The sequence below is a fragment of the Miniopterus schreibersii genome (genome assembly GCF_964146895.1).
Source record: "Miniopterus schreibersii genome assembly, chromosome: 16".
Classification (NCBI taxonomy): domain Eukaryota; kingdom Metazoa; phylum Chordata; class Mammalia; order Chiroptera; family Miniopteridae; genus Miniopterus; species Miniopterus schreibersii.
In genome coordinates, this window is record NC_138116.1 from 39200866 (window position 1) to 39216347 (window position 15482).

Consider the following 15482-nt stretch of genomic DNA (forward strand, 5'->3'; position numbering starts at 1 on the left):
GAGCCCACAACCCGGGCATGTGCCCTGACCAGGAATCGAACCCCAATCGCCTGGATCCTAGGTCGACGCTCAACCGCTGAGCCACGCCCGGCCGGGCAGGCCTCACATGTTTAAAACTCATTCCTCTCCCTCCAAAAAAAAACACTAGTCTTCCCTGGTTCTTTCCTATACCTTTAAATGCCAGGAGTCATTGTTGATTTCTCTCATTCCCTCACATCTTTCCCCCAACCCACCCGTGGGTGCAGTTGGCTCTGCATGCAAAATTATCTTGACTCTGACCCCTCCTGACACCCACCATGCAACCAAAGCCAGCATCTCCTGTCACCTGGACACTGACTTTCGTCCCTAGAAATGCCTTCCGTTCTTGTCTCCCCACCACCAATGCCACCATCACCATCGTCATCACTACCACCTCCAATAAAACCTGCTCTCCTCCGGCTACCGATCTCTTAGAAAATATAAACCGAGTCCTGTCGCTCTCCTACTCAGAGCTCGCACGCTCAGAACAGTGCCTCCACTCACGCTGCGCCTCTCTGCAAGGCCCTTCTCCCACGTCCTTCTGCGGCCCACTCCTTCACATGGTTTACATTTCCCCTCGCACGTCCCCTTAGGGAGAAAGCCTCGCTGACCACTCCACGGGAAACAGGCCTATCCGGAGTCTCTGCCTGCTCATCGCTGTGTGAAGCTATGCAGTTTAGCTCATGTTTCCTCTCTGCTTCTCCCACTGGGATGTAAGCTTCACAGGGCAGCCCCTTTGTTTATCGTGTTTATCTTTCTGTACCTGAACCCCTGCAGCATGCTCGTAATAGGTGCTCAATAAGTGATGCTGAATTAAAGAATACATTTCGTTTAATTCTCACAATAACCAGTGAGACAGAAATGATCTTTCCAGTCTTACAGATGAAGAATCTGAGGCTCAGAGGTGCTAAATGATTTGGCCACGGGCTGCAAACCCAAATGTGTATGATTTCAGAGGCCAGAGTATTTTTTTATGTTCAATTTTTAAACTTGTTACTTTGAAATAATTTCGTATTTACCAAAAAAGTTGCAAAAGTGACACAGAGAGTTCCCTTTTACCTTCATGGGGCTTTCCCAAATGGTAACATCTTGTATAAGCATCCTACAGTGATTAAACCAGGGAGTCAATGGTGTAGAATTGGTAACTTTATATCTCCCCAGTCGTCCCACTGGCGTGTCACGTGAGGATCCTCCAGCACCGTCCCAGCCTCACCTCTCGTGATCGACACTCCCGAAGGGGGCTGCGCTCTTATCGTGACAAGTCAGCGCCGAGTGTGGGGCACGTGGAAAGTTTTCCATAGTAAAGCTATTATTTGGGGGGAGATAAATAAACCTTCCTTTTGAGGAGTGGAGGGAAAATGGCTCCTGATGTTTCTGTCTGTTTTGCTTAGTTTGGCAGACCTTGATGTGTTTATAAAAAATAGTGAGGGCAGCTTGCTCAAGAAGGTGGAAAAGGGGGATTTCAAAGGATTGGTTGAAATTCTGAGACACCTTCTGGCCCTTAAAGAGCGACAGAGCAGCACCGACCGGATGTTTGAGCCCTTAAAGCAAACCATTGAATTGCTGAAGACCTATGAACAAGAGCTGCCGGAAGCCGTGTTTAAGCAGCTGGAGGTCAGTGCGAAGTTCACGTTCTCTTAGGGAAGGGCCTGGAGGGGAAGCTTCAGGGTTCGGAGTGGGGTGAGGTGGGCTTGAGCAAACGAAAAGCAGGGCTTGGTGATGACCCAGGGTCCATGTTTCGGATAACATGTCTCACGTACGTGTGATGCCTAGCACATGCTTGAAACTCAATAAATACGAAACAATTTAGTGCTGGAGATGTACGGGAGAAATGTGGATAAGTGTTCTGGGTTGTTGGTTTTTTCCAGAATTAGGGATGAGCCAACTTTTTGATTCAGAGGGGAAGAGCAGGTCTGAGACATGTTAAGATGCTGTAAGAAGAAGAGTGGGACATAGAAAATAACCCAGCACTCTTGAAAGTCTAGAAAAGGGCAAGGATTACCAGGTCAGAGGGTAGGCCAAGGAGAAGGGTGTTGAGTGGGACGTCGGCGATGGTCAGAAGGGCAGGCAGCCAGAAACACAAGTCAGGGAAGTGGGTTGAGAATGGCCCGGTGATACCAGGGCATTGTCCCTGGCACTGTACAGAGATGAAGACATCTGGGCCCTGCCCGCTTCAGGACCGTGGGTGGGAGCACCATGCGGGTCTGATCACACTGAGGCCTCTTTTGCAGGAGCTGCCTGAGAAATGGAAAAACATAAAAAAGCTGGCGGTCACCGTGCGTCAGCACGTGGCCCCCCTGCAGGCGAGCGAGGTGGCCCTTCTCCGGCAGAGGTGCACGGCCTTCGAGGCTGAACAGCAGCAGTTCTGGGAGCAGTTCCACAGAGAAGCTCCCTTCAGGTATGGCCCCAGGTTGCCGCCACCTCTTTCCTTTACGTGTAGCCATCTTTTGGTCACTGAGGGTCTCTCCGCTGGGTTTGTGTCTTCTCTTGGGATGTGGACACTAGTCATCTGTCGTCCCTCCCACTTAGGTCCCTCGGTCAGAACGTGGCCTGAGTGAGGCAATCAAGGGCTGCACAAATGCTGTGCCTTTTAAAAAGTCTAGAATGTTCTGTTTCCCCAGGTCTGCACAGGGATTTCATGTGGTAACATCACTAGAGGGTTCTTTAAAACATAAATTTGACATGTAACGCAGGGTTCAGGTGTGCAGTGTGTTACTTTGGTGCGTTTGTATGTTGTGATATGTTTGCCGACAGTGATGTTTATCCCGCTGCATAATTATTGCACGATACTATTACCCCGTGCATCTGTTCCTGCGGCTTGCTGACTGCGCCTTACAAGTTTGTGCCCTTAAACATCACCACTCCATCACCACTCCCATCACCTGGTAGCCACCTTTTTACTCTCTGTTTTTTACAGGTTTAGCTTGTTTAGGTTCCACTTACAAGTGATACTATGTAGTGCTTGTCTTTCTCTGACTTACCTCCTTAGTAGAACGTGCTAAAGGCCCACTCACGTTGCCGCAAAGGGGAGGCTGTCCCTCTTCCTCATGGCTGAATGATACTCCGTTACCTACGTGTTTCACATGCTTTTATTCATTCCTTCATACGTGGGCGTTCAGGTTGTTTCTGCATCTTGGCTCCTGTGAATAATGCTGCAGTAAACGGGGTGCATGTATCTCATTGAGATCCTGTTTTCATTTCCTTTGGTTATATACCAGAGTGGAACTGCTGGGTCAGATAGTAGATCTGCTATTAATTTTTTGAAGAAACTCCATATTGTTTTCCATAGTGGTTGGAATTTAAATTCTTAGGTTTTAACCAAATTGTTAGTATTCTAAGTTCTCACAGAATCCTTTTAGTTAAAAAAAAAAAAAAATGGCTGATAGAATTTCAAATAATTTTGGAGGGCATTTTGGTGGCCTAAAGGAAGGACTTGAGGGGAAAGATTTACCTTGGGGTGTGCATTCTCTGCTTAGTAATGCTCAGGCTCCCCCCTGCTTGTGATTAGGGCTCTTTACATAAACCCAGCAGGATGGGCGCCCATTCCCACGTGTGCACACATGGCTCCTCTCTCGGAGGCGCCTCCCTTGGTCCACTGTCAGCACCGGGGGAACATGCTGGTTCTGAATAGTCCTTGGTCTTCCGGTTCTGAGTGGATCTGTGCCTGCTGGTTCTGAATGGCCCTGTGCCTGCTGGTTCTGAATGGTCCCATGCCTGCTGGTTCTGAATGGTCCCATGCCTGCTGGTTCTGAGTGGTTCTGTGCCTGCTGGTTCTGAGTGGCCCTATGTCTGCTGGTTCTGAACTGTCCTACGTGTACTGGTTCTGAATGGTCCTGAGTCTGCTTGTTCTGAGTGGTCCCATGTCTACTGGTTCTGAGTGGCCCTATGTCTGCTGGTTCTGAACTGTCTTATGTGTACTGGTTCTGAGTGGTCCTGAGCCTGCTGGTTCTGAGTGGTCCTGAGTCTGCTGGTTCTGAACGGTCCTGCATCTGCTGTTGAAATGGGTGCTGAACCCCACTTCAGCTCCAGGATTTACTTCCTGCTTCCCTGGCGGAGCTTCTCTCTGGCTCTCCTTTTAGACGGACTGGCTGGGAACTCTCCAAACCTGAAAATGCCCTGTGAGGGAGGAAAGAACGTCTTCGTTTTCAAGGGTTACTTACCCACAGAAATATAATACTGAGAGGTACAAGTTAACATAACCAATGAAACAAAAACCACACAACTTTATTGACAGGAAATATAGCACAGTGATTAAGTACATGGCCTTTGGGTTCAGTCTGCTTAGTGTTTCATCTCAGGTCAGCAACTTACTGTGTGTGTCAGGGAAACCTCTCGGTATCTTCTGTGCTTCCGTCTCCTCATCTGTTAAATGGAGTTAGTAATAACATTCACCTCGTAAGGTTGTTGATGGGCTTAAAGAAATCATCTCTGCAAGTGTTTAGCACAGCACCTGACACCAGGGTGACCAACTATCCTGGTTTTCACACTGAAAGTCACACATCCAGGGAGGTCCTTCCTTTTCTGGGACTGTTGATCACCCAGCCTGGCACGCAGGTTCATCAAACATTTACGAAACAGCTACTACCTCCCAAACATTATGCCTGAGCTACAGAGAACAAGGTGAGTGTGTTAAGAGGCCGGGAAGGACAGTGTTAAGGGCAGTGTGCATCAGAATCCCCTGGGAGCATTCAGAACCTCCAAAGTCCAGCCTTGCTGCAGACCAGCTGTGTCAGACTCTCGGGGTGACACCTGAGCAGCAGTAGCTTGTAAAGCTCCCCACACGATTCCAGTGTACAGCCAAGTTTGCGACTGCTGCCCTAGGGGAGCAACTGGTTTCCCTGTAAGCGTCCTGCCATGTGGCTCCAAATGAGTCTGTATCCTGCAGAGTTACTGCCTTAGGAGCTCTGCCCTTGTTCCAAAGAAGCATCCGTTGCTCAGAACATTTGTGGATCCTTTCGGGTCTTTTCTGTGAGAGCTTGAGGCAGTTGCATTGACACTTCTGGCATGCGGTGGAAGTTCTGAAATTCCACAGTGATGGTGCGGAGCCAGAGCTGACGAGGGAGCTGGTTGCCAAGGTGGGTCTCCCTGCTTTGTGTTAGCAACAGTCACACTGACTGCAGCAGCCTTAAAAATAATGGTACTAATATTTTTGCATCAGCTGTCTCTTAAGAAAATTTCGACAAAGAAACTCCAAAGATGTTTGATGAACTATCTTCCCAAACAGACTTCTGGGACTGCTTGAAAGGAAACAGCAGCTCATTTGCTGGTGCGTTTCTGCAAGTCTGTTGGAAATCGGTGTCCCTCCCTCCTTCGTAGTTACATCGTGCAGTGTATCGATCAGCTGGTGCTGTTTCTTCATTTGATAGCTGCACTGTTTTTTCTTTCTTAGCACTTGTATCTGCTGGTGATGAGGACATCGCTACTCTTTGCTAGGGTTTCCAAATTCACATCTGTTAATTTGACATGCAGATGGATCTTTGCAAAAGAATCCTTTGAAAAGAACCGCTCACAGCACAGTGGAAAACCAAACACTACCGCAATTTCGATGTATTTCTCCTCTTGTCAAGAAAACCATCAGGACTTGAGCAGAATTGTAGATTTATTCTGAAGCGAATCTTAGTGGGTGTCAGCTCATGTTTTGTTTGGTTTCTTAATTTGGCGTTTGTGAATGTATGTGTTTAAAATTTTTAGGTACTGTGTGTGGCAAATGAGTTTAATTCTGGTTCCTTCGCTTTTATATCTTTATGAATTTCTAAAATGCAGACCCTGGTCCATGCCTCTATGAATGCAAGTTTCTGCTCCTGATTAGATTATAGGGTAAGCTCACATTGATCTTGTCTTTGAGGAGAAAAAGAGAGCGGGTGTCTCATTAAGCTCTGCAGCCTGACAGGTGCTGGGTGAAGCCGGGTTGCTTGGGTTGAGGCTCTGCATGTCCAAGTCAAGTTTTACTTCCTCCTTAGTGCTTAACTCTAAGCTGTCTCAGCATATTCCTAGCTGAGCGCGCTCACTTCACAGCAATTGGCTAAATCATCATGCTCAGATTCAAGAACTTCCCACGAATTTTAAAATTGGAGACTAGCTCTTCCCTTTGAGTGAAAGGAATGCTTCATTCATGCTTCTAGCTGCATTCTCTTCTTTAGCCTTCTTGACCTTGAGCAAGGTCTTTCTGGCCTTGAGGAATGATGCCCATGACGTACAATCTTCTTACCCACATCAACACCAAGTAACTCAGCCAAAGTACTTGATCCTTGTGAGCTCCAGCTCAATGGAGGCCATGAGTGTTTTCAGCTGGCTGGCAGCCAGATGCCATGACCGGTTGGGAGAGCATTCTTGGAGACACTCTCTCACTGGGTGTGGTTCTGCATGATAACCAGAGAAAACAGGGCTCTCCAAATAGCCCAGTGGAGCAGACACCAGGAAAGAGGGCTCTGTCTCGCTTGCACAGTGTCTGTTGTCTGTAGAAAAGAGCCGTATGAGTCATTAAATCTCCCAGGGACATATTGATATCCTAAGACATGTCACTGGTTCCGCTTGACCCTGTTCTTCCAGTTAATCTGACTTGTTCACATGACTCAGGCTTCCACAGAGCAGAAGAGGTTCTGGTCTCAACAGTGGGGTTAGCAAAACATGATGGAAGTGCTAGGATTTTAAGATAATACACATTCCCTGATCTCAAAGACTTACAGCCTCAGGGACAGTTTCAAAAATGAGTCATCAGACATGTCCTTTGGGTGCCACCTCTAACCCCCACTGAGGAGACAATTCACACCTCTTATAGAAGATGGTGCTTGAGCCAATAGGCAAGTGAAAATTGGCCATTTGGAGAAAGGGCGTGGGAAGTGAGGGTGTTCTGGGCAAAGGCATCAGAACAGACAAGGGCACAGAAGAATGAAAGTCGAAGGAACAGCTGGAGGACTGCACGTGTGCGCGGCCGGAACGCAACGTGGGAGATGAGAAAGGAGAGGTTCATGTGCCCAGGTTTTGTCCATGATCAGCCGCTGAGGAGTCTAAATGCCACCATCTCGTGGCTGCGGAGAACAGAACAGGGCAAAACAGACTCAGGCCAGGCGCTCCGTGGAAGCATGGATTTGAGAGAGCTTCACGGGGGAGAATCTGCAGGACCGACCGAGCGTGAGAGGTAAAGAGGGAGGAGAATCCGGCGTAATTCTCCACCTTGCATTTTGGATGCGTAAGTGGAAGGTATTGTTGCACTGCTCACTGAGGCTGCAGAATGAGAACTGAAAGATCACAAAGTCAGGCCACGTTGAGTTTTATGATAACTCTGGGGTATCAGGCAGAGGCGGGCCATCCGTCATTCATTGCGTGTGCAGACGTGGAACTGAGACCAACGTGCACCAGCTGCCAGCTTCCCGAGAACGGAGCCGCTTACTCCCTCTCTCCCTGTGCCCCTGTTGAGGCCAGACCTGAATCAGCCAGTTTTCTCAGATCCCGTGCACGAGCACCATGCTTCCATTTCTCTTAATTATGCTTTTATTCATCCAGACTTCCCAGGCATTTCTCTTTTAGATTAAAATACTTTTGCATCATTATTTTAATTTCAAAGACTTACTACACTCTTTGCCCTCCTGTTACTTTCTTGTTCCTATACTGTATTGCTCCCTCAGGGTTTGGAGAACTGCTTCAAGTTTATTAGGCACATAAATCAGGTCTGTGAGTATCCTGACAATTTGCACTAGAGTTTCAAAATGGGAAGGGGGTTACCTGCCCTCATGTCTAGAGGTTCCTTTCACTCCTTAGGCCAAATTAACTTTCATGTGTGCTCAACTACAGGAAATGATTGTGCACAAATTTAAACTATAAACAAAAACTATGCCAAAATTATGCCACAGGGTAGATGAAGTTTGGAATAGGTTTGACAAATATTTGAAGAACTAACATTGATTAAGAATGTTCATGTGTGCTGAGGAAAGCATGGTTAGAAAGATCATTTATTATATACTGCATACACCCCCAAACACTCTCAAGTTGTCATCGCACCTAATAAGTTTTTCCTGAATTATAGTCCATTAATACATTAAACAAAATGTGGGCTCTTAGAATCATGTCTGACAGATTTTGTACTAACACCAAGAGGCTGAGTTTGCTTTTCTGGTTCACTCTAGTCAAGATAAAAAGAAGAACAGCCCGGCCGGTGTGGCTCAGTGGTTGAGCATCGACCTATGAACCAGGAGGTGACGGTTTGATTCCCGGTCGGGGAACATGCCCGAGTTGCAGGCTCGATCCCCAGTAGGAGGCTCACAGGAGGCAGCTGATCAATGACTCTCTCTCATCATTGATGTTTCTCTCTCTCTCTCCCTCTCTCTGAAATCAATAAAAACATTAAAAAAAAAAAAAAAAAAGCAGAACATACACACTCCAACCAGTAGTCTTTGGAAATGAAGAGTAAGCAGAAGGGCCATTTGTACGAGGCGACCTCTCCTGCTGGCCCACGTGCCACGAGGATATTACCTTCTTTCCTTCCATGTCCTTTTCTCCTGCTCTCATGGGGCAGAAAGCTCCTTGCCTGTATAGACAGAGGCCCCCGCAACTCTGGGAACTCCCACCTCGTGTTTAGTTCTGAAACTCTCGGTTAGCTGGAGAACAGCGAGGATGTGCAATGATGTCAAAGCTCATTCTCATAAGACGTAAACCCGCAATATAGCACATGGACCAAGAAGTATCCGAAAGAGTGGGAATTAAACAGAGCAAGCTTCGAGGTTAATCTGACATTAATTTCATGGTGTGCATAACTGTTTTTGTGTTGCATCAGAATTAGGCTTGAGTGGCGAGCAGTTCAGGTAAATAGCTTTAATTAGGATTATTTTCCATTCATCCAGTGAAAGATTTCCAAAGACAACTGAGAGGAGAGGCAGGTTAAGAAGAGTCCATATGTCGCTCTCTTCATGTGCGCGCACACGCACGCACACGCACACACACGCGCACACACACACACGCACACACACAGTGGGAGGAAATGGCCAATCCTCTAGTCACTCATTTCCTCTCAGCTTTCACCTTGATGATGTGCCCGATGATGCCCTGCTCTGATTGTAAAGGAACATAGTGTCCACCCTGAAGTCATGGTGTCCCCGATATCTAGGCCTCCCGAGTGCACAGAACCAAGAAAGCCCGAGGTCAGTGATGGGGAGAAGGGGTTAAAGCGAGGTTAGGGGAGGGAAGCGAGAGGCCCCTGAACGCATGGGTTCTGGGCTCTCCTGACCAAGGCGATGTTATTTGCCCATGTGGGTTCCTCTGCATGTAAAGTTCTGATGCTGGAGCATGGGCTACACTGGAAATGCAAGACTGGAAGGCAGCAGAGTAAAGTAAATCAGCACTGGGGAAGATCAGGAGCAGTGGGTGTGAGCCAGAAGCCTCGGAGAGAAGATGAAGAACCGTGAACTGAAACTATAGAGCTAGACCTAGTGCAGAACCAGAGGCTGCCCCTGGAGGCAGGAGGGGGCAGGCCAGAGGAGGGTGAAGGGCAGGTCAAGGACAGCTTGGCAGAGGGGTTGCCTTGAGGCACATAGTGACTGCGTGGGGTCTTGGGAAGGGCTTTGTGTTCCGTCTGCAAGTGGTTCTAAGACTTGGAGGTGCTGTTGCCTGAGGTGATGTAGGCCTTCAGACAATGGCACATTGGAACCACCGGGAGTTTGAAAGATGCCCTTCCCTGGGTCCCACCCCCAGTGATTCTGATTTAATTGGGCTGAGGAGCAGCCTGAGCATGGAGATCTTCTGGTTTCCAGGAGATTCTACTGTGCAGATCCTACCAGACTGAGAGCCACTGCCCTAGAGGGAGCTATGGCAGATGGAGTCTGGGTTAGAGATCTGAGTGCCAGCTCTCTCGCTGAAAGACTACCTACTACTGTAGCTCCTGGAGGGAGTGTTTGTTTTGCAGCACCTACAGTAGCAAGACAGTGCTCTCTGTGTCGAGTGGTGTGGGAGCCAAGAGTGGGAGGCTAAGAGGGGCTGAGGCGTGGGGGTGTCCCCTCTGCACCTGGGTGGGGAGGTTGGGGAAAGCAGAGGATGAGGGAAGTATTTTTACTTTCTCCCCCACAAAGAAAGGATGCAAACATGATATTCTTCTCAAATTGCCTCTCCTCCAACTGGTTATGCTGACCTATTCCAACCTACCCCAAATGTCTTTCTTCCCCAGGCTTTAGGTCTTTGCCAGGACACGAAGCATTGAAAAACTTGAGCTGGTGTAACTTTGGGGATTCTAGGGAGCAGGCTCCCATCTGCTATGCTTATAAAGCTAACGTGTTGTGTTTTGTAGGTTTGACAGCACTGACCCTCATCGAAGCCTGGATGCCAGGCACAGGGAGCTCCAGCAGCTGGAATCCACCGTGGCCTCCATCTCTGATTCTGCCAGCTTGTTTGAGGTCAACGTGCCTGAGTACAAGCAGCTGAAGCAGTGCAGGAGGGAGGCCTGCCAGCTGAAGGAGCTCTGGGACACCATCGGCATGGTGACCTCCACCATCCATGCCTGGGAGACCACCCCGTGGAAGAATATCAACGTGGAGGCCATGGACTCGGAGTGCAAGAGGTTTGCCCGGTACCTCCGGAACCTCAACAAGGAGGTCAGGGGCTGGGACGCATTCACAGGCCTGGAAAGCACCATTTTGAACATGCTGACCTCACTGAGGGCAGTGGCCGAGCTGCAGAATCCAGCCATCCGGGAGCGGCACTGGAGGCAGCTGATGCAGGCCACGGGCGTGGGCTTCACCATGGGCGAGGGCACCACCCTAGCACACCTGCTGCAGCTCCAGTTGCACTGCTTTGAGGACGAGGTCCGGGGCATCGTGGACAGAGCTGTGAAGGAGATGGGTATGGAGAAGACCTTGAACGAGCTTCAGATCACCTGGGCCAGCATGGAATTCCAGTACGAGCCCCACCCTCGGGCCAGCGTCCCTCTTCTGCGTTCGGATGAGGACCTCATCGAGGTCTTGGAGGAAAACCAAGTCCAACTTCAGAACCTGATGATGTCCAAGTACATAGCTTTCTTCCTGGAGGAGGTGTCAGGCTGGCAGAAGAGGCTGTCCACAGCAGACGCTGTCATCTCCATGTGGTTTGATGTGCAGCGGACGTGGTCCCATCTGGAGAGTATATTCATTGGCTCTGAAGATATCCGGGCTCAGCTGCCTCAGGTACCTGCTAAGGAAATCCTGCCCCTGTCTCCTTACCTGAGCCACAGGGGGAGAGAGCACCTGGTTCCTGCACCCTCTAGACCAGGGGTGGGGGGCCTTTATTTTGCCGAAGGCCATTTGGATGCTTATAACATCATTTGTGGGCCATACAAAATTATCATCTTAAAACTCAGCTGTGAAAAAAGCTCCTAGATTTATTGAATTTTGAGTCCCGCCTGGGGTTGCCTCGGCAGGGCCAGACCAAATGATTTTGAGGGCCGTATATGGCCCTCGGGCGGGACTTTCCCCACCCCTGCTCTAGACCTCCCCTCTGCCCACCTGCCTCGGCTTCACTCAGAGACACCTCCAACAAACATGAGCTTACAAGCCACCAAAAGTCAGGCAGAAAACAGAGCGGGAAGGTGCAGTGCACACCAATCAGTTTGCTGATAGATGGGTGAGGAAAGAGGAGAACCCGTTTTCTAAAAAAGTAAATACAAGTAAAGAAATAAAAAAAATATTACTACTGCTGTTGGGATGAGCTCCTCATGGGCCACTCCGCAGGTAACTGCAAGGCAGGTACAGACCAGCAGGGAGCATCTTTCCGGCAAACTCCAGTTCCTTCTGGGCAGCGAGCCATTCAGTTCTGCAAACCTCCGGCCTGTGCCAGATGCTAAAGACCTGTCTTCAGCTAAATAGTGAACGATGGATTTCTCTAACACGTGTTCTCATTATACCTTCCCTGTGGCTGATTGCCTCTTGTCCTAATTATTGTGCCATTAACTTGCCTCCCTCTCAGCGGACTTGAATTCATTTCAAACGTTTTTTGTTGTTGTTGTTGTTTTGCAGACCTTTTTGTGTCTCTTCAGCACAGAAAGTTCTTTGCTTCCAAATCAGTTTGATTCCAAAGTGTAACATGTTGTTCAGGTCTTGCTCAAAAGCTAAAGCATGTTTCATTAAAACATTATATTTGGACCGAAAAGAGCAGAAAACAATTCTGTTAGAGCTGCTGTAATTCGGCCAGACCGAGCAAGGCAGGCTTCCTCTCCCTCCAGTGCTAGAGACGGAGGAAGAACAGGTCTAATTAGAGGGGGTAAGGGCACAGGTGGAGCCTTTTGTAGACTTTATAGGGAGCATTTGAGAACTTGCAATTAAATATAATAAAGAATTAGTATCATTAACTTCTCAACACAGGTTTGTGTTAAAATATGTAAATATATATCAATTTTCTTTGTATTAGCAATGCAGTCATGGAGGCAATTTCAAAACAACAAGATCAGTCATAATCTTACACCATGACTGGTAACTAATTACATTCATTATGAATATTTCCCAACTTTTGTTCACGTGTGTACATATTTTTACATAATTGTTCTCGATATAGCTGTAATTTTTTACTCAGCTCTTTTATTCAAACATTTATGCTAGATGTTTCCAGTACTTCTATAACCTTGATATTTTATCATCTTTAATTGGAACAAAATATCTCACTGAGGAATCATAATTTACTTTGCCCTGCCCTCTTGTTTTTAAACCTTCTTAGGAGAGAGGTGTGGCTTGCAGAGATCTGGGCAGGCTGGGGCCATGGGGTGGGCTTGAGTCCTAACTCTCCCTCTTTGCAGCTCTGACCTTGGGCAAGTTACTTAACCTCTGTCTGCCCTGGTTTCCTGGTATGTAAATTGGGACTAATACCAATACTTACTTCAAGAAGTTTATGAAAATAGTACACACAGAACATTCCATTATGGTAGTTATGTAATGATAATACCACCGCTCTTAGCAGGTGCCAGGTATTGGGCTGAGGTGCTTTGCATGTCATATACTATTGTTTCAGTCATTCCAGCAGCAGTGTGAGCGAGCATGTGTGTTTGGGGAGGGGGGGGATGAAATCTAATTAACCCGACATCGAATTTGCTGAGGAAAAACTTACCATGATTATAGTCTAAATTTTTCCATGGGCCCAGGAAAAAACCACTGGATCCACCATCTACCTGACTTAGGAATCATGTGTTCAATGCCAACAGCTCTCAAAGTCTGGTGACTCCTGAGGGGTCCCTGAGACCTTTTCAGGGGACCCTCAAGGTCAAACCTACCTTAATAAAAAGCTAAAGCGTCATTTGCTTTTTTATGCTCATTCCTCCACGAGCACACAGGAGTTTTCCAGAGGCCACAGGACATGTGATGCCCCAGCAGACCGAATGCAGAAGCAGCCAGGGGAGCCCGGCCGTCTTCTAAGTCAGACATGACATGAAAGAGATTTGAAAAGAAGTAACATGAGCCTGCTTTTTTCTCTAAGTTATTTTGTTTTGGAAAATATAATTATTTTAGAGAAATACATGTTATTAACCAATAAATTTAATATTGCTACTTTTAAATGAATCAACAATATTTTTTAAATTTCTCAACTTTGACATTTTTATAGCTTCTAAAGTGGAAGCTATAGTGATAGAATATTACCTACTTCCCAAGAGCTTTAACTCCTTTGCTCCAACAGTTGTTTTAAAATGTAAAGGGGCATTAAGACCAAGAGAGCTGCTGTCTTAAGGAAACTTCTTTGAGTCTTAGGACAACCTAGAGGCAGGTGTTCATTCTGACTTGCTACATAAGGGGGGCTTCTTAGAACGGAGGGGAGTGGTGGTTAATTTTCCCATGTTTTTATTTGCAGGATTCTGAAAGATTTGAGGGCATTGACACTGACTTTAAAGAGCTAGCTTACGATGCTCAGAAAACGCCAAATGTAGTGGAAGCCACCAGCAAGTGGGGCCTTTACGAAAAACTGGAGGACATTCAGGGCAGGTGACGTCCCATTGCTGTCCCCTCTGTAAGGAAGGGGGCTCTTTCCTTCTCCCTTCCGTCTCTGAGCTCCTTCCTTTCCTTACCTGCCCGAGGGAGCGAGCGTGTGTGCCTGCGTGCGTGCCTTGGCTTGCCTGCATGTTGGGTAAGATGGGGTGTTACTAGAGGTGTTAGTTCTGGTAGAAACGCATCAGCGTGGATGTCTGCAATGCCCGGCTCTGACTTCTGCATGTGCTCTATATATTGCGTTTTTCTGCATGTGGGTAATGCCTTGTACTGACGAGTCTGGCAAACGTGGTTAGGAGGTTCTGTGTTTGTGCCCCTAGACTCCACCTGTGTGAGAAGGCGCTGGCAGAGTACCTGGATACCAAAAGGCTTGCCTTCCCCAGGTTTTACTTTCTCTCCTCTTCTGACCTGTTAGATATCCTTTCCAACGGCACAGCTCCGCAACAGGTAAGCTGAGGGGACGCTTGTGGAAACTTCCAGGAGGACTGAGGAGGCCCCAGCAGGAGAGCTTCGGGCCCCCCGTTACGCCTCCTTCCCCCGGCGGTGTGCCCCTTTCAGTCCTGTGCTGCACAGCAGCATCCCTGCCCCCAGAGCTCCTTCATCCCACCATTACTGCTTCTCGGCGCCCTCCAGCCCGCAGCGGCCCTCGCTCCCTTAGGTAGAACTGGAGAAGCTTTGAAGGTGGCAGAGTGGGTGCCTTTGATCTGACTCTGAAGGGAGACCTGTCAATAGCTGTCAAAAGTCAGAGCGAGAACTCTCCGTGGGGAGATGAGGTGGAAGCCGCATTAACTGGGCTTTGGGTGGTTTAGTGGAAAGAGCATATGTGAGGAGCCCTGGTTCCATTGCCTGTTCCAGCCCCTTATTAGCCACATGGTTTGTGCACAGTTTCTTTGAAACCAACTTTTCTCATCTGTAAGATAGAAGAAGCCTACTGTGTTCCAAGGTTTTCAAATATTAAAGTAACTAATTGAAGCCCTGTGGCTCTTTGCAGCTATAGTCAGGTGGTTCTCAGAGTTGAGAGTGTGTCAGACTCATCCGGAAGTCTTCTTAAAATACAGATTTCTAGGCCTGCCCTAGAGGCTCTGATTCCAGAGCATGAGTTTGCACTTCTAAGGATTTCCCAAGACGCTGCTGGTCTGGGGGCCACACCGTGAGGGCCACCGCTAGAGACCGCAGAGTCTGAGTCTCAAAGTGATTGCTGGGAGGGAGGAATAATGTCTCTGCTGCGCCACGCTCCCTTGGCTTTCTCCCCTCCCGCCCAAAGAAGTGTGCAAGAGTCCTTTCTAGTCTGTTTTCCATTAGCCTGAGGACACACGGGCACTTTGTTCAGAAGTGACTTTACATGCATCCTTCCTTCTTCAGTGCAGTTTTGTTATTTGAAGCATAGCTGGGCTCTCTCTACTTTCCGTGCTAAGGTTTCCCATCCTGTTTATTTGATTGATTGAATATGTAGAATCCAGAAGTCAAACTCTGCACAAAGCTGTGAGCGTCTCCCATTCCCCTGTTCCCTCCCTGTCATCCCCAGCCCCTTCGCTCCCTGCA

General features: G+C 48.1%; 1 protein-coding gene across 1 annotated transcript in view; it reads left to right on the forward strand.

Annotated features, from left to right (window-relative positions):
• The window catches only part of DNAH9 (dynein axonemal heavy chain 9), a gene marked incomplete at its 5' end in the record, with an annotated part of 294508 nt that overhangs the window by 62981 nt on the left and 216045 nt on the right, over positions 1–15482 (forward strand). The window contains 6 exon segments of the mRNA XM_081115813.1: positions 1410–1632; positions 2250–2454; positions 10239–10276; positions 10278–11162; positions 13807–13937; positions 14261–14387. Of these exon segments, the coding sequence (XP_080971939.1) occupies positions 1410–1632; positions 2250–2454; positions 10239–10276; positions 10278–11162; positions 13807–13937; positions 14261–14387 (1609 nt within the window).